We start from the raw sequence: 21,792 nt of genomic DNA on the forward strand, positions 1-21,792 counted from the left end.
TCTTCATTTACGCAATAAAATTTCACTCATACATTTATTTTATTTGATTTGTCGCTGATTTTCGTTTTTAAAATTAATTATATTTAATTAATTAATTAATTAATCTTAATTAATTTTAATTAAGTTTTTCTAATGGCAATTGAATGTAATTTTTTACACATTTTAAGGTTAGTTTTATATTTGTACTTCCCAATTAATATAGTAGGATACCCTTTATGATATTAGAACAGCCAACTTAAGAATGGAAATTTCAAATTCCTTCTATCCAAGAGCTTTGGTGATGATGTTAGCGGGTGAATCGATACTGATTATTGACATAAGATGTGAAGTAATTGTTCCATCACGCAAGCGAGTATTTGCTTTCCACCAGTGTTTCTCTTTTTCTTGTTTTTAAACTCCGAGTCGACTTAAAGGCATCTGAATATAAATCACTTGTATACAAACAAGTAACAACTATACAAACTATGGCGTATTCTCAATGTAAAGCATAAGAAACACAAATTATAAGTAAAATAAAATTAACAAAACTGGTAATGTACAATTTGCTCTAGTCCAAATGGGTAACATATATATAGATATAAGGAAATGGAGTTCAGCAACTCGACTGCATCCACAACTATTTTATACCTAAGCAAACCACCTGGTATATATCATTCCGTCAGCGTCAGCATCAGCTAGTCAGGCATGCCAATCTCCAATTTTAGCAACCAAAACCGAGCATCGCTGCTGTGTTTCCGACTTTTTTTTATATGAAAAATGAATCTCCCGCGTATCTATGTTGAACTTCTAAATCCATGATAAAACCAGAGTCCAACCGGCAAATGCACAGCATATTGTATTGTACCAGAACAGAGTAAACTCATCTCGGGGGAAATCCAGTTTGACGTGCCCGATGGCTTCTATCCAATGGTCCAGGGCCGAGTATTCCCAGGGAGTTAGAGTTTGTTATCGGTGGTCGCTCAGACTGCACATCGTTTTCTGTTCTTCTTCGCCGTTTCCAGGCTTCAAACTTTGCTGTGTCAATGCCCTTGTATACCTGCTGCGATCCTTGGGAATTCCCTGCTGTTTTGTATTTTTGTTGCCTCTGGAAGTTCCTAGAACCAAAGCCAGCAGATGAGCCATTTAGGTGCGATGGCCCGACCCCTTCCTCTTCTTCTTTCTCCTGCTTCAGTTTGGAGTATATCTGATTGAGTCGATCCCCCGACAAATTTGAGAAAGTTGAAACATAGTTCCACAATCTCATTGTCATTCCTGCATTTTGATTCCCCGTTAATAATACAACCGTGTGCTTTAAAATGGTTATCTGAGTAAAAGAATATTTTGCCACTTAGAGGCTACCAGGGTTTATCCAACTATCATCAACTTTTGATTCCCAAATTTACAAAAAACAGAAACCTGGCTGCAGAGTAACCAGAGATTGCATTACTTACTATCTTGCTTGTATACATCTTCTTCGTGTTCTACGACAATTTCATCTATTCTTCGCCCTAGGATTTCCAAATATCTCCGGATTTTGAAAAGCACCTGTGTAGTAACATAAGGAAGTTTTGAGAAAGATCAGATAAAGACACATCAAAGTGCCACTGCCACTATCAACAATGGAAGGAGTAACAAAAAATGAAACCTTCTCCTTTGGCAGATCTGCACTCGTGCTTTGCAATCTTTGTAGACGTCCAAGAGTTTTGATTTCATCAGCCAAGACATCTTCACACCATTCCATCCATTTCTGCTCCTTGAACTGCTCGTAAACTTCCTCATCATCAGACATCTCTCCTTCTTCCTTTACCAACGGCTCAGCTTTTTGGGTTTTCTGAGGTCCATCTTTTGTTGATACATTGGCAGGACCCGATTTTCCTCTTCGGTCTCTGGCAGGCGCTTTAAATTGATTGATAAGATTATCCTTAACCTTTTTGGAATTTTTACGGGATGCTTTTGCGTTTGTATTTTTCCCTCCAGCTGCAGCCAGTTCCTGTGAAAAGTGAATTTCATACTGTTAATCTCTTCTTCAAGGAACGTTATTACAAAATTAATAACTAAGAGAAATCTTAGCAGGTAATATGCACCATTTCTAGAAGTGCAGTGGCACGCTCCTTTAAGTTTGGAGCACGAGGTAGAAAAGTCTCATGGTGTTGAAGTTCAACAGGAGCAATCTTCTTTGCAAGTCCAAGGCTCTCATCTAATCTAATCTTTTCCCAGTTCCCAAAACCATGATAAAGTATTCCCAGAAGCAATCTCGCATCATCAACTGAGAACACCAAATAATAAAAAGAATTTGGATGAAAAGACATAAGACAGATGTTGATATGATAATATTGAATTAGGTTACACATACTCTGATTCCAACCGCAACCCTTGGACCAATTTGAAGGTTTAAGGTATGACAACACCCGGAATTGTGAAATTGGATCATCATATCGACTAATGCGCTTCGATAGGAGTTGCAGCCCTTGCACACGTTTTAATAGTTCGTTCGCTTTTACTGGCACACCAAAGAAATCCAACACAGGACCCTGCAGAGGATAGAAAACAGGAAAATTGGAAATATCCAAGTGAACAACTAGGAAAAGTGGAAAACAAAAGAACCTCCAATTCAGATGGTTTATTTCAGGTTTTACCTTTGGTTCAAAATTTCCTGATTCAACAGATTCCTTACAACCATCAATTAACGCATCAAACAGCTCAACTTGTGCTTCCTCCGGGGCTGCTTCAACAACACCACCCACCTCTTCTGCAATACATGCAATTTGGTTATGGTTCCCAAACTTCATGACCTGAATTGTACACCAGATATGTAACAAGCATCAGTTCAATAACATCATGGGGTAAAAGTAAGTAAATCAGTCAGTCAATCAATCTTGGAACTACTCAAACTTAACTTAAAAACTAAACCGAAATCATGAAATCATTGAGGCTGAACAAACTGAAGAGCCTTAAATATAAATATTTTTCCAGTACTTAGAAAATGTGCAGAAAGAAACATTAGATAAGAATAACTTTGACGTACAGTTCGATAAAATCGCTGCGCATCTCTCTTAGGAAGATTTCCATAAGACCAGCCTCTCACTTGAGCTGAAGTCCCCTCTAATATTGGGGTTGAAGGAACAAAATATTCAGTTTTTCTGCGCTTCTGACTTCTCTCTGTATGCTCCGGAGGCTCAGATCCTTTCTTTTTCCTTTTGCTAGTCCTGTCAGGATGGCTAGGATCCACATAACTCTTTGTACTCCTAGCAGCCCGGGGTGCAAGAGCTTCCTACACAAAGGTAACACAAGTTTAGAAACTGAAATATATTTAATCTGACTATGTGAAAAAACCTATGACATAGGAGGCACTCTTGTAGAAGTTAGCATTTTTACTTCGGCTGTAACAACAGATTCAGGTTTTATCCAGCGACTCCAGAAGGACCCATCATCTTCAGCGTTGCAAAAGTTGGCAACCTAAATGCACAGAGAAGTTAGCAGAGTAAAGAATTTCACAAATAAAATAAAAAGGATTTATCCCCAGAAACGGTTTCAACGACCCCCGAAGGACAAAACAAATACTTAAAAGCAGCACTTGAAACACGATTTAGTAACTTGATAAAGACCTAGAAGGACCAATCCTGAAAGACCACTCTTTCGTCTAAGGGTGCCTAATCGCCGCACCGAGAATTCAGCCATAAAGCAAAAGAATAGTCTCGGGCTGCTTTGCATCTATTAGGTTCACCTCAAACTAAAGACAGAAAGAGCGGAAAAAACATTTGAACTTGCCTTAAAAGCACCCAACAGCTCGTGTTCTGTTTCACCAGTATCCTTTTCCTCAACTTGCTCTGCCCTCTCTAGGATTTCATCAATATCCATACTCAACAACCGCTTTTTACTTTCTTCATCATTTTTCTCCTCTTTAAAAAGTTCTTCCGCTCCAAATCTCAATATTGCAGAAAGCTCGTTCTAGAATACAAAACATGTGTCAGACTCACAGAAATGAAACCTTTGAAGGAAACAAAACGGCCACGATAAACATTTAAAGATGCTCTACCTTGTCAAAATTACTTCCCTTTTTAGTTTCTCGCTTCTCCAGCCTACCCTCAGCATTCAATTTTTGAATAACCAAATGATCAAGTACCTAAAGAATGGTGGACCAAAACAAGTTACAGCCTGCTATAATAAACCGAAACTAAGATTATTGAACATCCCCAAAAAAAAACAAAAATAACAAATATTGGAACTTAAGAATTGGTGACAGCTCTCTGAAGTGAAATCATTTCATGAAGGTGAGAGGATGCAGAACTAAGGAATTCATTGGTGCTGCTAAAGAATTTATGCAAACATAATCTGAGCATGGATCCGTCTATAACTAGTGTACCATTTTTCTTTTCGCGCGCTCCAGGATCTCTTCTTCAACACTTTTGCTAGTGACAAATCTATAAATGTTCACGACCTCTTGTTGCCCAATTCTGTGCGCTCGACTCATGGCCTGATATATGAGGGTTGGGATTCCATTAATAATTATGAAGAGTAATAATCCAAAAGGTAGCGAATTTTGTTTTGAGGCAAAACCTGCAGGTCATTCTGTGGATTCCAATCAGAGTCAAATATAACGACTGTATCAGCAGTAGCAAGATTGATACCCAGTCCACCAGCTCGGGTCGAAAGAAGAAAGCAAAAGTCGTCACTAGCAGGTGCGTTAAAATGATCCATTGCCTGCTGACGCAGTTCTGCCTTAGTACTACCATCTAGTCTCTGGAACTGGAAACCTCTAAGAGACAGGTATTCCGCCAGGATATCTAACATTCTTACCATCTGCAAGGCAAACAGTGCAAAAATAATTAATTCATAAAATTCAAGACATATTTTGTAAGAGTTAACAATGCAAAAGAGCCAAACAACAAGGTGAAAGAGCTTCTAATCCAAAGAGCTCCAGTTTTCCTAAACAAATTTGATCACTAAACAGTTATAGAGAAAGCAACATCTGTGTAACAGCAACAAAAGAGTCTTATACGTTCCAAATTTGTTTTCCTGGAAGTGCCATTCATACAACAAACTAAGCAGTACAACCAAATATAACGAAAAGTACTAATCATATACAAACGAAGGACCATAGGTATTATTTTGAGCCATCTGATGAGATATGGAAATAAGCATAACTGAAACAAGTTATCTAAAAAAATCATGATAGGACACATTACAGAAAAGAAAACCACGTACATGTCAATCAAGAGTAAATGTCACTGAACCACAATTGCGGGAAGATAAGCACAAGGTGCAGTATAACACAGTCTAACAAGGGAGCAGCAGGAGAATAGTGGAACTGATATATGACAACATTCATTTCAATAAAGTAAAATATCCACTAGAAAGAATAGAAGTCATTGAACCGCACCTGAGAGAAGATGAGCACACGATGCTTAGTCTCACGCAGTCTAACCAGTAGCTTGTCTAGGATAACTAGCTTTCCGCTGCTTAGAATAATTTTATCCAGCTTAGAGTTATCGTTTATATCACCCCCATATCCATGGTCTGCACTCTCAAATAAGAAAGGATGATTGCAGCATTTCTTCAACTCCACCACGATGTTTAAAAGTGAAACCTGTTGATTGTAACTCAGAGATTGTTAGCTTGACAATTATAATACCTGCAAACTTAAGAAGTTGAATAATCATTAAAGTAATCCACCCAACCTAAAGTGCAGGGGAAAAGGAAATAACTATTTCATAACCATAAATATGAGAACCTGGGTGCATCATAAAGTCACCCACCTGATTACCGCGCACCCCTTTATTTAAATCACGGAAGTTTCGCTCCAGTATCCACTTGTAGTACCTAAAACAGAAAAACAGAAAAACAGAAAAACAGAATATAAGTCACAATATTTAAAGCTACCCAATCAAAAGTGTCAGCTGAAGTTATGCTTACTGTTTCTGAAGAGGGGACATCTCAACTCTTAGTATACGTTCGATTTTTGGAGGCAACGACTTCTCAACATCTTTAATCACTCGTCGTAGAATATGGGGTCTCAATTCTAAATGAAGATTGGCGAGCTAATTCCAAAAAATTATAAGCTAGTGGACGACTGAATAATAAATAAACTATACTTCATTAAGGCAGCATACTATTAAGCAACGGACAAAGCTTACTTCAGATTCATTAAATGAGCTAAGGTTCTTGTAGTTTTCAACAAACTCATCCTTATTCTTAAACTTGCCAGGATCAAGAAAGTGGAGCAGAGCCCTGCAAAAAAATATAATAAGTCGTTTATCATAGTTGCAAAATACAAAGGATTAATAGTAGCATATGATACAAGAAAGCAGTCCATGTCTTATGTTAGCAACGAATCATTATGTCAAGAATATATATATATTTTTTAAAACCCAATATAAGCTTTGTCAGTAACATTAGAAACACATCATCAGAATTTTCAAGAGCACGGCTTGTATTAAAAAGGGTGGATCCACATAGAATACAAAAATCAACATTGTAAAAGATTATAAGTAAACAAAGACCATAAACTTGCAAGTTTCAGGATTAATATGAATCCGAAATAACAAAAAAAGGTAATCTTCAGAGAAACGCTTAAAAGGGAAGCAACATACCAAAGCTCTTCGACACTATTCTGTAGTGGAGTACCAGTAATTAGCAACTTGTTCTTTGTACTAAATTCCTGAAAAAGATAAGATACGCCACTAATTCTGAACAACCGAAATCAGAACCATGAAAATAGATAAAATTTCTTTAGAAAGTCACATACCAAAAGAGCTGTGTAGAGCTGTGCCTCACTATTTTTCAGTCGATGTGCTTCATCCACCATTAAGTAAATCCACTTAATCTTGGAGAGGAAAGCTTTATCCTTCAGAACTACTTCGTAAGTAGTCAACAGGGCATTGAACTTTATGGGACGGCCTACTTTCTTTTCATTGTAAAATTCGTATTGCTGACATACCTGAAGCCAGTAATTTACCAAAATCAAAATTCTACACCAGAGGGAGAGAGGGATAGAGACGTTTATAAGCTAATAATATATATATATTACTATAGAAAAACTGTTGAGTAGGCCAATAAATGAAATAAATAGATAGACAATGGGCATACAAGAGGAACTCTTAACACCCTGAAAATTGTTAGAAGCTATATCATGAACATCATATGTTTTGTTACTCACCTCTCGACTAGCTCGGGTGCCAACATATACTATTATATTCATGCCAGGAAGCCACTTTCTAAATTCTTTAGCCCAGTTAGCTAGAGTTGACAAAGGCACAACAACAAGAAATGGACCTGGGATTTGTTGGGTATTCTGAGAGAAAAAATTAAAAGAAAAAAGAAGAGAAATCTTAGCATGAAAAGTGGTAATACTAAGAAAAAGAAAACTTGAATGCTCGCTTGAAAAAAAAAAGAATTTTCACCTGCAAAAACCCAAGCATTGAAACCGACTGAACTGTTTTACCAAGACCCATTTCATCAGCCAAAATGACATTAGTATCATTAAGCCAGCTGGAAAATGAAAGGAAGCGAACCATTAGACCGAGCAGACAAGTAAAGCATCACCAGCAATTAGGAAGGGAGATAAGTGACACACCTGTTGACAAGAAAATTCAAACCCTCCAGCTGATAGTCCCGTAGAGTACCTCCACTTAGCCACTCAGGCTGCTCGTCAAGCTTCCTCAAACTTGCTACACAGAACAGTAACCAAAACTAAGCATTAGAAATAGATTTTTCACCTACCCTATAACGGAAGCATACTTTGGAATCACATACAAAACAGAGAATTACTACATTCAAAATAAACATAACAAAGTGACAGAGCATAAAAATCAAAGTGATGTCTCTCTTAAGTATTTCGTTTAATTTTCTATTACGCCGTCTCATTTACATTCTTATGTGAATAAATAAAAGACAAAGACGCTGCAGTTTATAATCAATTATAAATGATTATTCCTTTTGGATTGGAGAGACGAAGAATGCAGAGACAAAACTAGAAAGAACCAGGTAACAAGGTAAGGCGTTTCTCTAATGAAGATTTTTTTTTTTTATACGTTTTCAATATAACGTAAAAACAAAGGAAAAGTATAAAACTAATGATTTTATGTAACAAACCTTTTCCTTTTGTACGCTGCTGTTCTACCATTTTCCCTTGCACTGCAATTGAAACTTCACGAGCCTGAATCATAGATATAAATTACCTCAAGTATTAAAGCAACTTAATTTTTTATGGACCTGACTCTGCAGAAATAGACCCATCTATACACTAGTCTAAATATAATAGATTAGGAATTGACAAGTATAATAGCACTGTTAAATAACCTGCACATTAAACTGACTAAAATAAGTTGCTTAATATTTTGTAAGCATTTGTATTTCCTTCTAGAATATCTGTGTGCTATAAACAAGAAGTAAACTGCATTTGTTGAAGAAGTGACAGCAGTCACGTCGTGACTACGAAATTTGAACCCAATATTCTTATTACTACTAACCAGAGGGGAAAAGAACATAGTTGGAGAATTATAATAGAAAATCAAACTCTACCTTGTACTCATCAATAGCAGCTTGTGCAAATGCTATATCGACATCCTTCTCCCTAAAAATAATAAAAAGGAAGACAATGATACTTGAGGGGTAAATGAATACATAATTTACAAATTCTAGATCATTCATGCTTCTCAATTTATGGAAACAACACTCAATCACTACAAAAAGAAGGAAACAAGAAACAAGATCCATCCAGAGTGTTAGAGAATATACCAAGTTGCTTCAGCATAAGATAGCCCTTGCCACTTAACTAGATACTCTGGCACAACATCCCCTAAACCATCTTTGCTGATTCGATCTGCAATTATTCTTTCTACCTAAATAACACAAATAAATTAGCTCACATGAGTAATACTCCAATATAAATTGCCAAAGCTATAGTTGTAAACAGCAGTGGATAAGATGTGAAATTAGATTGCAAGTCTGATGGATCGAAAACACTACCTGACTATTCTGCTTAATGATGTCCAGATCCATTTCTTTGCTCACGTCATTGACCTCAATCTAAAAGGTGAAAAATATATCAAGTGAAAGAATTTCAGATTTATATACCATGATAACATTTTTGACAAATCTATTTGACATATCCCAATACAGACTATGGCAGCACGTGTTTAATATGATAATGCCAAAAGTACAAACTGAAAAGTATCATCTATCGTGGTAAACATGGTTTCACAAGCGAAATAAGAAATATAACCATGATGAGGAACATCAGGGATGCATCTTATGGCATTCTTCCTTGTACATATAAGGATTAAAAAAAAGCAGAAAATCTTCCATACATTCAAACATTACCTCCTCTCGTGAGAGTGCTGTCCTATACCTAATCTCATCCGTCACTTTCTTCGTATAGTTAAGAACCTTCTTATACCCACTAAGCTGCAAGAGCACACAACATACGCAACAAAGCAAAAAATTAGAAACGAAAATAGTATCATCACAAACAAATGCAAAAGATTGATTAAAAAAGGTGTCGAAAGGATGTACATTTTGGAGATCGCTCAACGTTTTCCACTGACAATGCAAGTGTGATTGGCCTTTCCATTTTATAAGGAATTCCATTTCATTCCAATCTGACTCAGTATCAAACAGTTGGCTAACTAAAACAGGAACTGTCGATTTGTTCTTTGTGGGAGCATCTTCACCCATACCCTTCGGCTGATGCCAGAGCACTTTTTCAATAACATCAGGATCTTCCTCTTCAACGTCATCCTAACGAGCACATATCAGACAAAAGGGCAAAACAGAGAATATAAGTTCATTAAATAGCTGGGCAAGGATTCCAAAGATCATACCTTTTGGTTTTTACGATTTCTCCCATCATCTATATCTTCACTGTCTTCACTCTCCACATAAGAGACTTTACGAACTGATCGGGTGGAGCTGCGAACTTCACTACTCTGTCCTATGTTATTGGTTGACCTTCCATTGTTTTGTCGGAGAGTTGTGCCTCTTCTGGCCAGGCTTCTAAAACCCTCATCGTTGTCATTATCAGAGTCCTCCTCTGAGCCATCATATTGATATGACGTTTTCCTCTTTTGTCGATTAGAAGCATGGGATGATTTTCGTTCAAGTACAGAGCTAGATTTCCGGAAACCTTTACTCTGTTGCCTAACCTTGGGCTTTTTTGTACCATAGTCATCCTCGTAGTCGGAAAGATCGATATCATCATCACTCTCAGGATCTTCATCAGAAACATCCCAACCTTGGCCATGCTATCAAAAAACAACCCAGTTGTAAGAATTCCCATCAAAACTATAACAAGTTAAAAGGCTAGAACACAACATATTAATGAAAACCCTCCTTCCGAATAGTATACTTAGTTAAGAAATGGCTCAGAAAGTATCTCCATTCTTTTGTTCAGTTTTAGCTTCATTGTGAAGGATACATATCTTAACACAAGAAATGTATGAAGTCAAACCTTTTTCCTTGCACCACCATCATCCACAGCATCATAGGGCTCAAAGTCAGCATCTTCAGGGTCATCTTCTGATGAGAAATAAGATCAAATATGTTACAGAAGTTCAGACCAAGCACATGGCCGGGGAAGAGCTCAGTGGAAAAAGCATAGACACAAGTTCTAACAAACAGTGCAGTCAAGCTATTTAGGAGTAAAAATTAAAAGAGTTTACCATCTTCCTCCTCTTCATAGTCTATATCAGCATCACCATTGTGTTCATGATTACTATTACTATAGTGAATGTTTCTGTGAATTGCTCTTGAGGCCCTCGAGTTGCTATGTATAGCAGATCCTGTCTTCGGCAGTGATCTAGAATTTGTGGGATTACTATAACCTTTGTAGTGCACATGGTCACTTTGATTATCTTCATCCTGTTCATAATATTCATCAGACAACATTTCATCTGCTGGGACATCAGCTTGACCACTTTGATGCTTGTTCATTTCATTATCCTCCTCATTTTCATTTTCAGAATCTAACTTTTCACTACGTTCATTTGAGAGATTATCTTCAGAATGGTATGCTTCTTTGTAACCGGATTGTGAATCTTTGGCAGGATCAGAGCCCTCTCTCTGTCCCATTGGCTGACAGTCTTTCCAAAAAGTGGAACCCCACCTCCCTGTGACACCCATTCTCCTAGCCGAAGGTTGATAATGGGAATCCACAGGACCAGCTACATCATCAATTTCTGTCTGATTTTGCTGCCTAATACTACATCCTGGTTCTGGGTCACTTTGATACCGTACATCCATGTTCATGTCAAAGCCTCTTTCACTATAGGTACCATCCACATCTTCATTCAAAGGTGAACTCTGAAAAGTGGCAGCATTTTGCGGCTCCTCATTTTCATCCACAACATTATGTGACACAGTATCGTTTGAGTAGTTTCTAAAGAAGGCCATCTTCTCACATGAATCCAGCAACTAAAGTAAGCTCTCTCTCTCTCTCTCTGGCTTGCAGTTGGCGACAATCTTCTAACGTCTCAATAGAACTAAAAAGAAAAAAAAGGAAGACAGATGAGTAATTAAGCAAAATGGTTACAATAAAAACGACACTTGGTCGTAATTAACAGGAAAATAAGAGCAGCAGAGAGAAGCAAAGCAATGTTAAAACTGAAACTAAGAATATCCCAGAATCCGAGGAGCACGTGACATGACATCTGCATCAATGCCAAAACAAAAGCAGATCTAATGGAAGCTGATGTTCAGATAAACAAGGTAAGAAGATGCTGCTCTCCTCCTCTTCAACGAGAAGAAGAAACAGAACAAGGATAAAAAAAAAAAAAAAAAAAAAAAAAAAAAAAAAAAAAAAAAAATGTCTACGCAATCAGGGAAACTCATCACTCCAGTAGGAAAGCAAGGTCGAAGGCAGATCCACCACGCAAAACACGATTAAAACTCGAAATCGAATACTAAATCTCGAATTGTCAAATTGAAAAGAAAAAAAAAAAAAAAAAAAGAATTGGTAGATGAACCCTAGAATTAGGTATCCCAATATCTCACAGAGAAGGAGCACAACAAAGGAGTTATAGAGAAGAAGCTATTTCAAACACACAGTCACATAAGAAGAGATGATAAACTCTGAGGCGGAATGAATATAAATGTATATATATTGTTTTTCTTCAGAACCAAACAACTTGATTTGAAAATCAAGCACGGTTATAGGAATCTCACCGGACAATCTAATCTCTTCGAAGCCGAATTCAAATACAGAAACTGGAGAAAAAGTTTCGTAATCTATTCGTAAACGTTTCGAGGGATTTTTCGCAAGTTTGTATCGGACTCGAGAGAAAACGGATTGTGGTGATGGTAGATCGTAGTTGAGAGGACGGAGAGGTCGGCGAGGTAGGTGAAAGACGATCACCGTTGTCCGAGTTTTGGTTTTTTTTTTTTTTTTTTTGGATGGATCGTCGGCTGCGAGAAGAAGAGAGGTCTCGGGAGGATTTGAAGTGAGAGAGAGAGACAAAGCGTATATTTGTGTTTGGGGGAAGAGAGATTGGGTTATCGGACGATTAATAATATTTTGTTTTCTCTCTAATCAATCCTCATTTTATTTTCTTTTTATATATAATTATATATATATGGACTACTCCTTATTCTTTTTTTCTAATTTAGGGTTAGGTTTGAAACTTTTAAATTTGCAAAAATTGTAATTAAAAAAAGGTTAAATTATATGAATTAGAATACATATGTATATATGTTCAACACCTCCTTCCTCGAATTGATGTATGGGAAGTTGGATGAGAAACAAGTTCAAGCTATCCTATTTGGAATGGCGCTTTGGTGGAGATAGAAGTGGAAATGTGGTTATGTTTTTGGTACGAATGGTAATGTCAAGATAGAATACAGTTTGTCAAAGAAGTATTAGAGGCTAACTTGACTCAACGAGGTCAAACCTAGTGAGAGTGGAATAGATGGTATCGTGGATTGTCACAAGGCAGGGGTGGATGAAACTTAACACGGATGGGCATCCCATCGGAACTCGGGAATGGCTACGGGTAAGGGTGTGATTCGGGATGCTTCCTGGGTTTGGGGAGTAGGTTTTAAACTAAATTTAGGGATATGCTCGACATCAATAGCAGAAGTATGGGGTGTTTATTATGGCATATATATAGCGTTGGAGTTGGAAGTGGATTCGGAAATAATGGTGGGATTTCTTAAGATAGAGATTAGTAACGTTCATATGTTGTCGTTATGGTTGTGCCATAGCTTCATATCAAGGGACTGAATAATTTGTGTTTCTCACGTGTATAGAGAAGCTAATCGTCTGGTCGACGGATTAGCAAACTGTGATTTTTCTTAACTCTAAAGTTCATTTGTTAGAAAAGAATTCTAGTTGTGTTTGCTCCAATTTCGTCGAAAGATGCCAGGGGTGCTGTGCTTCCAGACAAGTTTGTACCTAATTTATGTTCTTTAATAACATATGGGAGGCTTGATCTCCCTATCTTCGACCATAAAGAAATGTTCATATATATAGTCACACCAAGAAAGATAAACAAAAAATATATAGTAAAAATACATTTTCGGTAATTTTTTGAGGATTATGTTTAATAGTTTAATTTAACATGTGAATTTAGGTTAAAAATAAAGTATATAAAATAGAAATGTGATTTAAGTTGAATGGAAAACACAATCCAACTCAATGGAATATCCAACTTAAATCCAAAAAAACAAAAAAACAAGGTTAACACAATTTTATTAACCCACAATAAAAAATAAAAGACAATTTAACTTATTAATTGTGTTTCTGCCTTTTTAATTAATTACATCCTACACAGAATAAATTTAATTTAAATCAAAGGTGTTGACTCCATTTACTCTACGAAATCAAGTAAGGTCTTGTTCGTTTTTCTGTCGCTAGTGACATAAACCAGCGACAACGACCTAACAATGTTTGTTGACCAGTCGCCGATGACCAACGATCGCAATTATCAGTAATTATCAGTGATCAGTCGCTGTGATTGGTTGATGGATCTAGCGACATACAAACGAACAACATAGCGGTAAAAATATATACTAACTTTTTTCCTTATTAATCCTTTTGCTAGAAAAAATAATTGTTTCAAAAAGATGTATCTTTTAAGTTACCAATGCACTTTTTAATAGTTACTAATGATAAATTGTAAATTTCAAGAAAAATAACTAAATATTATTGATTTAAAGTTATAGAAAATTGTAAATCACGAAAATTGAAGCAATTATAATGAAATTTTTATGTGTTTTCTTAATATATGTAAAAGAATAAAAATAGATTAAATTAGTGGTAGAAGAATCATTAATTTAAAAATAGATAAAATAAATATAAATTAATATTACTTAACATAATAAAAAATATTAAGTAAATGAAGTCATAAAAAACAAACGAAATCTAGTTAAATTAAATTCATTGCTAATTAAATAAACTTAGATTCAAATAAATCAACTATAATCAAATGAACATTATAAAATATAAAGTAATAAAATAAAAAGAAAAAATTTTAAATTAATTATTTTTAAAACTGTATTTTAAATTAATTATTGTTAAAAATATAATTATAAATTTTTGTAAAAATATTATGATTTTTCTTGAGGATAGACAAATGAACAACACATCGACTGGGATACAAACAACATACGTTATTGCTACCCGTTGTCGTTGGATCGAACAGCAAACAAACGAACATGACCTAAAAAGAAGCAGTTTTTGCTAGAGTTTAATTCAATTTATTTTCATACGTTTGAATCAAAAAGAAATAAGCAATCTTGATTTGGTTATAAGGTTTCGTTGGAATACATTGTTCTTAAAAAATTTTTGTTTTGCATGCAAGCTAAAATCTACATCCAAAGTACATTCTATTTTACCCTATATAACCAGATATAACTGATTTTAACCGGAAAAACCTAAAAAATTGTTCAGTTCAGAAAAATTCCAATAACTAAAATAAACCAAATCGATTAATTTTAGTGATCACTGAAAAACAATCAAAAACTCCAAGTCGGTTTTGCTTTGGTTAAACGAACTACCATGGGTTCATGGGCTTCGACCATTAGCCAAAAAGATTATCAAAATGGAGGTTCATAATGATGAATCAATATTTGTTCTAGTGGGATTTATGGTCAGTATTTGGTAGATTGATAGATATATGGTGCAAATGGCTGCATGCAAATGAACGATTGAAAAATTTTGGTTGCAAAGAAAAAGTGAATAGCATTCAACTCATTCTTTTGTAAAATATGAGATGAACAAGTTTTTATTATAATTTCTTCATTGTCCCCAATTTTTTAGTTGAATGAGTTGTGTTAGGCATCAGGGCCGGTCATTGAAGTTTGGTGGCCTAAAGCATAGAAAAATAATTTTGTTAATTATATTTTATTCACTACAATGCTAAAATATAATTAAAAAATATGGAAAAATATAATAACAATCTAAAATTTAATTTTTTCTAACTTTTATTATAGCAAATACTCGGTAGACATGCTAATCAAAAGTAGTTGGTAATAATGTATTATTATAAAAAAATAAAGATTAAGGAGAAAAAAGTAATTTTGATGTTTTTATATAAAATTTTAGTTTTGTTTGAATATTATAATATTTTGTAGTCAAGTTAATTCAAATTTTTGTAGATTTTAATGTTAAAAATGAAAATGAAACTAAAAAGTAATAAATAAATTTTTAAAAATGTTCGACTATTCCAACCAAAGAAAAAAAAAACAAAACCTGTAAATAAAAAGCAAAAGAAAAAGAAAAAAAAATTGTAAACGAACTTGCAGAGTTGAAGGCTTGAACTCATGACTTACCACATAATAACATGATGCAGACCAAACAAACCTGCCTAATTTCTCAAATATGTGTCACCAAAAATTTACTATATGATGTGGCCTAAAGCAGCTGCTTTGCCTGCTTTAGGGGTGGGCTGGCACTGTTAGGCATAATTTTAACCATATAAATTACAAGTTGCATCAGTTTTTCAACTTACTCATCTCAAATAGTAAAATGAATGAATAGTCATGCAGGTTTAAGGTTTTTTTGGATCTATATTTTGTAATATCCCTGAAAAAAGAATTTACAATTGTAATAAACTTTCCATCAATTGAGTAAGTTGACAACACAAATAAAAATACTAAAATGTACTACACGTAAAATAAATAAAAAGAGCAATACCGAACGGAATAAACAATTTTTGTGGAATGAAAGAAAAAGATGAAGGAACAGAGTAATAAATGGTAACTAAACAATAACAATATCTTTAAAAATATATTAGTTATATAAATCAAAATTCAATGAAAATACTAATACTATTTTTAATATATATGCAACAAGTTTTACATTTGATTTAAAAAAAAAAGTGAATGAAACTTTTTTTTTGTCAACCAAATACTATTTAGAAAAAAAATGTGAATGAAACGTTATATATGTCCTGTTAAATATTAATAAATAATATTAACCTACATGGGAGGAAGAAAATTAGCTCTTAAGGTTTTACCAGGAGAATCTATACTAGTATTTTTACAACAGTTTTTGCTCAAAAATATGTTTATGGAAACAATTATCATTGAATGCCATTTAATGCTTATATTCATATCCAAACAAGTTTAGTTAATTCTCTCTACTATCCTTATAACCAAACAAAATTAAAATATTTTAAATATCCATATATATAATATTCTATAATTAATATAGATATTTAGAAGATTTATTCCATATTAAAAAAAAAATATTCTCCTATTTTTTTTTTTGTTTTAAAATGTAAATGTAGTGAATCATCATATAATAATAAAGTTAATAAAAATGTGTATTTTTCCTGCATATATTGTGATTTAAATTTTTTAAATCAAACATATATTACTCAATTAATATAAAACTGTGTGTTCAACATACATATATAGTAAATTTACCATATATAGTAAATTATAGAATTTTAAGAAGTTTATAATTTATAACTGATATATCTTAACTTAATAATAAGTTTATAATTATGAATATTTAAACATATTAAATTTTTATAATAACATAAACGAATTATATTACATGACGGGTTATATAATATTACATGATTGAATTAATAATACTAAAAAAGAAAATATCATTAATATGATACTTCGATACGGGTTAAATTTTTATTTTACTATTTTAACAATACCAATACAAAAAATATCGAATCAAACTGTTTTAATTAAAATTATATTAAACAAAAAATTTTGTGCGGTATACCACGAATTATATACAAAATCACTAAAATTAATAAAAGAGTACATTAGCAAAATTATTATTAAAATAATACATTAATAAAAAAATCAAAAAAAAACTTGCCCCGCGGTGTACCGCGGGTCCTAATCTAGTTCAGCAAAATATTGATGAACTGGCTGCTACTAGGGTCGCACACTTTCGCAGACACGAGTAAATTATATTGGTTCTTTTCTTTCGTTTTCTTTTTTTTTTGGGAGACTTGCATCTGTAATTTGATGATAATATATATATATATATATATTGTGCAATTTAACTATGACAGTAGCCATGGCATTTCCGGTACTGGATATGAACCTTCGGCAGGTCCTTCGCTTCGTGATGATGATGTCAAGAGCGCTTTGATGAACCATTTCTCTTCATGTGGACTGATCATCACTGATGTTTTTGTTCTCAAAAGGTTTGTTTGTGGCTTCTTCCTCCAATTATTTGTGTATTTTTGTTTCTCAGCTTTCTTATTTCTTTTCCTCTTTGTTGCAGTCGGGCTTTAATTTACTTTTACGGACTAGGTGCAGTACATAATGCGGTGAAACTTTGTCGAACTAAAGTGGGAGAGTGGAAACTAGTTGCTAAACCCTTGCCAATGCCGCAACCGAAATAAAACTATAACCGCGACGGGGCCCCTTGTCCTCGATACTTGGAATGTGCTAAGGCATAAAGACGTGGATGTTGGTGCGGGATTCAGCACCCCCGACATACCGAGCTAAACCAGAAATATTAAGGGATCAATTAGGTCACCAGGAATCAGTTCGGATGAAGCGTAGTCTTGGAGAAGAAGGAACCGACATCCACTTCGGTGCGGCGGCCGACTCAAGCAATAAGGCAGTTTTCCATATCTCACTTCGTTCGTTAAAGGAAAGTTAATATATATTGTGATCTGCGAACATGTATAAATAAGGGGAGACTTCTCCATTGTAAATCATCTAGAATCTAATACAATAACCGAGTTCTCTTTTCATTCCTAGCAATAAACCCTAACTTCTTTGAGTTCTTCTTCTTTACTTCTAATTTCAAGGTTTAGATCTATTTTCTAGAGAGATTATCTTATTGAATTTGTTTCCCTTCTTAAACAAATTCATTGTGGAAACCTAGTTTCTACAATTGGCGCCGTCTGTGGGGACGCAAATCGTCTCTAGAAAAGTTACTCTCTAGGAAACTCTCCTTAAAAAGCCTTGCAATAATGTCTTCCATGACAAAGGTAATCGTCCCGGAGGATGCAGCAATGGCAGCCTTCAGAAAGGGCCTGATCCCTGGATCACCGTTACGAAAGGACCTCAACATCCGGGAACCCAAGGACCTCGATGACGCGCTGCATCGAGCCTCCAAATTCGCACTGGACGAGGAGGAGGAAGCCCAAATAGCCGCAAAAACCAATGACGAACAACCATCGCATCCCCCTAAGGTTAAAAACCGGGTCGAACACCACGAACCCCGCAAGCACCATGAACCTCAGGATCGCAAAAAGGGCGTCATCCACGCAGTCTCCGAGGTGGACGATCAAGAGAAGCAGCCATCCGACCCGAAGGAACTCTACTGCGATTTTCACATGTACCCCGGTCATTCCACACATGAGTGCGTCCACCTGAAGAACTACCTGTACGCCAAGTATCTCTCTGGCGAAGTCGAAGCTACCTATCAGCCAAAAAGCGCCCGTGGAGGCAGAGGTCGCCGAGGGGGATGGCATGGAGGACGATCTAACCGAGGCTGTGGTGCAGGCGGCGGACGGGGCTACGATGGACCACCCAACGCAGTCCAACAGCCGGCCAACCAAGCACCCGTGAATCACCAGGAAGAGGCACCCCAGGTAGACGAACTGCCTGGCCCTCCCAAGCGACAGAGGGGGCAAAACCCGGAGCGGGTCAATTCCCCTCCTCGTGGACGAATAACCATGATACTTGGTCCTCCAGAGGACTGCGCAGACTCCGTTCGCGCACTGAAGAAGAGGGCACGACAAGTTTGCGCCCTTCAAACTGCTCCGACCGAGCCTTCACTCTGTTTGGACCCGATATCATTCACTTCGGAGGACGCCAAAGGGATCCAACACCCCCATTCAGACCCTTTGGTTATCGAAGTCTCGATGGGCGACTTCGACGTCGAACGAGTCCTGATTGACACTGGGAGCACTGTCAATGTACTCTGCTGGCAAACGCTAGAAAAAATAGGCGTCACACCAGACCAACTGAAACCCGAAACTCGAACGCTGACGGGCTATGATGGGGTTGCCAAGATGTCAATGGGTGACGTAAAGCTACAAGTACGAGCCGGCGGAGTGACCCGGAAGACGAAGTTTGTAGTCGTTGATGCACCACCAATCTACAACGCTATTTTGGGGGTACCGTGGATATACGCGATGCAGGCCGTACCATCGACCTACCACCTCTGCCTCAAATTCCCAACTACCACAGGAATTTGCACTCTTTACGGCGACCAGAGGGTGGCCAGAGTCTGCTCTGTTATCGAAAAGAAACAGAGGAAGACGGAGGCCACATAGCAGTTACAAAGCGGGGACTATCTCACCGGTCCCCGAAAGCCGGAGCGGGATCGCCTCAAGTCTCCGGAGTGTCGGATCCTACAGGCGAATATTGACCCCTCCGACCCCTCGCGAACTGTCGGTATCGGGGCCGAACTCGATGAAAACATAAAGACTAAGCTGATCGCTTTCCTGCAATCTCGGGCTTCCACATTCGCCTGGTCAACAAAGGACATGGTCGGGATAAGCCCCGAAGTCATGTGCCACAAGCTCAATATCGACCCCACGTTCAAGCCGATCAGACAGAAGCGCATGCGCTTGGGCCCAGATCGAGCCAAGGCGGTCCAGGACGAAGTTGAACGACTACTCAAGGCGGATCAAATCATGGAAGTCCAGTACCCTGATTGGCTGGCTAACCCGGTGGTGGTCAAAAAGAAAAACGGGAAGTGGAGAGTTTGCGTTGACTTCACCGATCTCAACAAAGCTTGCCCTAAGGACAGCTTTCCTCTGCCGCACATAGATCGTCTCGTCGAAGCCACGGCTGGAAACCAGTTGCTGTCATTTATGAATGCTTTCTCAGGCTACAACCAGATCGCCATGAGTTCAGCCGACCGCGAGAAAACGGCGTTCATCACAGATAGGGGGACCTACTGCTACAAAGTGATGCCGTTCGGATTGAAAAACGCCGGAGCAACCTACCAGCGCTTTGTAAACATGATGTTCGCGGATCTGCTCGGCAAAACCATGGAGATCTATTTAGACGATATGCTGGTCAAATCTCTGATCGCAGAACAGCACGTCCAACATCTGGCAGAGTGTTTCGACATCTTGGATCAATTCCGGATGAAACTAAACCCGACGAAGTGTACATTCAGAGTAACTTCCGAGGAATTCTTGGGGTACATCGTCACTGAACGAGGAATAGAGGCAAATCCTAAGCAGATCGAAGCTATATTATGACTCCCGTCACCGACCAACAAGCGAGAAGTACAACGCCTGACCGGCCGGATCGCTGCTCTTAACCGTTTCATCGCCCGCTCAACGAACAAGTGCCTCCTCTTTTACCAACTTCTTCGCGGGAATAAGGATTTCCATTGGGACGAGGAATGCGAGATCGCCTTTCGCCAGTTGTAGGAGTATCTGACCTGTCACCCAGTTTTGGTCAAACCGGAGGACGGCGAAACACTATATCTCTATGTCTCGGTTTCCAGTTCGGCAGTTAGCGGGGTGCTAGTCCAAGACGATCGCGGAATCGCGATACCCCACGCTGGAAAAACTGGCCCTTGCAGTGATCGTCGCAGCACGGAAACTGCGACCCTATTTTCAGTCACACTCTGTCGTCGTGTTTACTGATCAACCACTCCAAACCATCCTTCATAGCCCCCTCCAATCCGGACGCATGGCGAAATGGGCGGTCGAGCTCAGCGAGTACGACATCGAATACCGTTCTCGCCCAAGTCTGAAGTCACAAGTTCTAGCTGACTTCATCACCGAACTGTCGCCCGAGCTTGACGACCCCACCCCCGCGGTGGAGCAATGGACAATGTTCGTCGACGGTTCGTCAACAAATCAAGGATCCGGGGTCGGACTCATACTCCGATCCCCTACCGGAGAAATCCTCGAGCAGGCGTTAAAGCTCAATTTCAAAGCGTCGAACAATGAAACCGAGTACGAGGCCGTTCTTGCAGGAATCCGGCTAGCCCAGGGGCTTGGAGTCAAACACCTGCAGGTCTTCTGTGACTCCCAGCTCGTAGTCAGCCAGTTCAGCGGTGAATTCGACGCCAAAAACAAGCGAATGGGAGCATATCGACAGTTGGTCCGCACGTTATCCGGCGAATTTATGTCTTTCTCTCTGACAAAGGTCCCACGTAACGAGAACGCATCAGCCGACGCCCTCGCAGCTCTGGCGAACCGCTCCAACCCCGAGTTACAGCGTACCATTCCAATTGAATGCATCGAAGCTCCCAGCATTGATCCGGACAGCCAGATCGCCCTCATCAACGATGATCCAATCCCGATGGAAGTCGACGAGCCAATATAAGATATGGCGGACATTGTCGAGCCTCCCGAGGATTGGCAACTCGAGATCAAACTTTACATCTCCGATGGCACCGTCCCGGCAGACCGATGGGCG

The 21,792-nt window shown here is 37.6% G+C and overlaps 2 protein-coding genes across 6 annotated transcripts; one reads left to right on the top strand and one right to left on the bottom strand.

The window, feature by feature from the left end:
* Window positions 1-418: 418 nt before the first annotated feature.
* LOC104748643 (protein CHROMATIN REMODELING 5) lies at window positions 419-12,511 on the bottom strand. Of its 5 annotated transcripts, none has more exons than XR_015582645.1 (31): window positions 12,139-12,511; window positions 10,638-11,456; window positions 10,427-10,494; window positions 9,801-10,220; window positions 9,493-9,717; window positions 9,301-9,384; window positions 8,947-9,006; window positions 8,716-8,819; window positions 8,500-8,551; window positions 8,071-8,134; window positions 7,553-7,646; window positions 7,380-7,467; window positions 7,136-7,270; window positions 6,725-6,916; window positions 6,570-6,637; window positions 6,114-6,207; window positions 5,893-6,017; window positions 5,736-5,799; window positions 5,360-5,566; window positions 4,537-4,779; window positions 4,343-4,453; window positions 4,016-4,102; window positions 3,748-3,927; window positions 3,355-3,435; window positions 3,005-3,246; window positions 2,616-2,771; window positions 2,333-2,510; window positions 2,064-2,245; window positions 1,625-1,969; window positions 1,431-1,524; window positions 419-1,251 (listed from the first exon to the last, which is right to left on the bottom strand). XR_015582645.1 is itself a non-coding variant. In XM_087489271.1 (31 exons), the coding sequence occupies exons 2-31, from the start codon at window positions 11,365-11,367 to the stop codon at window positions 860-862; spliced, it is 5,166 nt and encodes a 1,721-aa protein (XP_087345397.1). In that variant the 5' UTR covers window positions 11,368-11,456; window positions 12,139-12,511; the 3' UTR covers window positions 419-859. The 5 variants fall into 5 exon arrangements, 4 of the variants coding, with proteins under 4 accessions (XP_087345397.1, XP_087345396.1, XP_087345398.1 ...); XM_087489271.1 differs by having other exon boundaries at window positions 3,005-3,250; window positions 10,427-10,491; XM_087489270.1 differs by having other exon boundaries at window positions 3,005-3,250.
* Window positions 12,512-18,368: 5,857 nt separating this feature from the next.
* Window positions 18,369-19,679, top strand: LOC104748645 (uncharacterized). Its single transcript, XM_010470253.2, has one exon. It carries the CDS (start codon window positions 18,369-18,371, stop codon window positions 19,677-19,679), a length of 1,311 nt encoding a protein of 436 aa, XP_010468555.2.
* Window positions 19,680-21,792: the final 2,113 nt, after the last annotated feature.

Source organism: Camelina sativa, chromosome 15 (assembly GCF_030686135.1).
Source record: "Camelina sativa cultivar CO46 ecotype springtype chromosome 15, ASM3068613v1".
Classification (NCBI taxonomy): domain Eukaryota; kingdom Viridiplantae; phylum Streptophyta; class Magnoliopsida; order Brassicales; family Brassicaceae; genus Camelina; species Camelina sativa.

Bases quoted from the DNA above. Each gene is read 5' to 3' on its own strand.
- LOC104748643 (XM_087489270.1), bottom strand. From the start codon at position 11,367: ATGGCCTTCTTTAGAAACTACTCAAACGATACTGTGTCACATAATGTT. The intron at 3,251-3,354 runs GTAAAAATGCTA...ACCTTTGTGTAG, and splicing joins AATCTGTTGTTACAGCCGAA to GAAGCTCTTGCACCCCGGGC. The intron at 1,525-1,624 runs GTTTCATTTTTT...GTTACTACACAG, and splicing joins CAGATCTGCCAAAGGAGAAG to GTGCTTTTCAAAATCCGGAG.
- LOC104748645 (XM_010470253.2), top strand. From the start codon at position 18,369: ATGTCTTCCATGACAAAGGTAATCGTCCCGGAGGATGCAGCAATGGCA.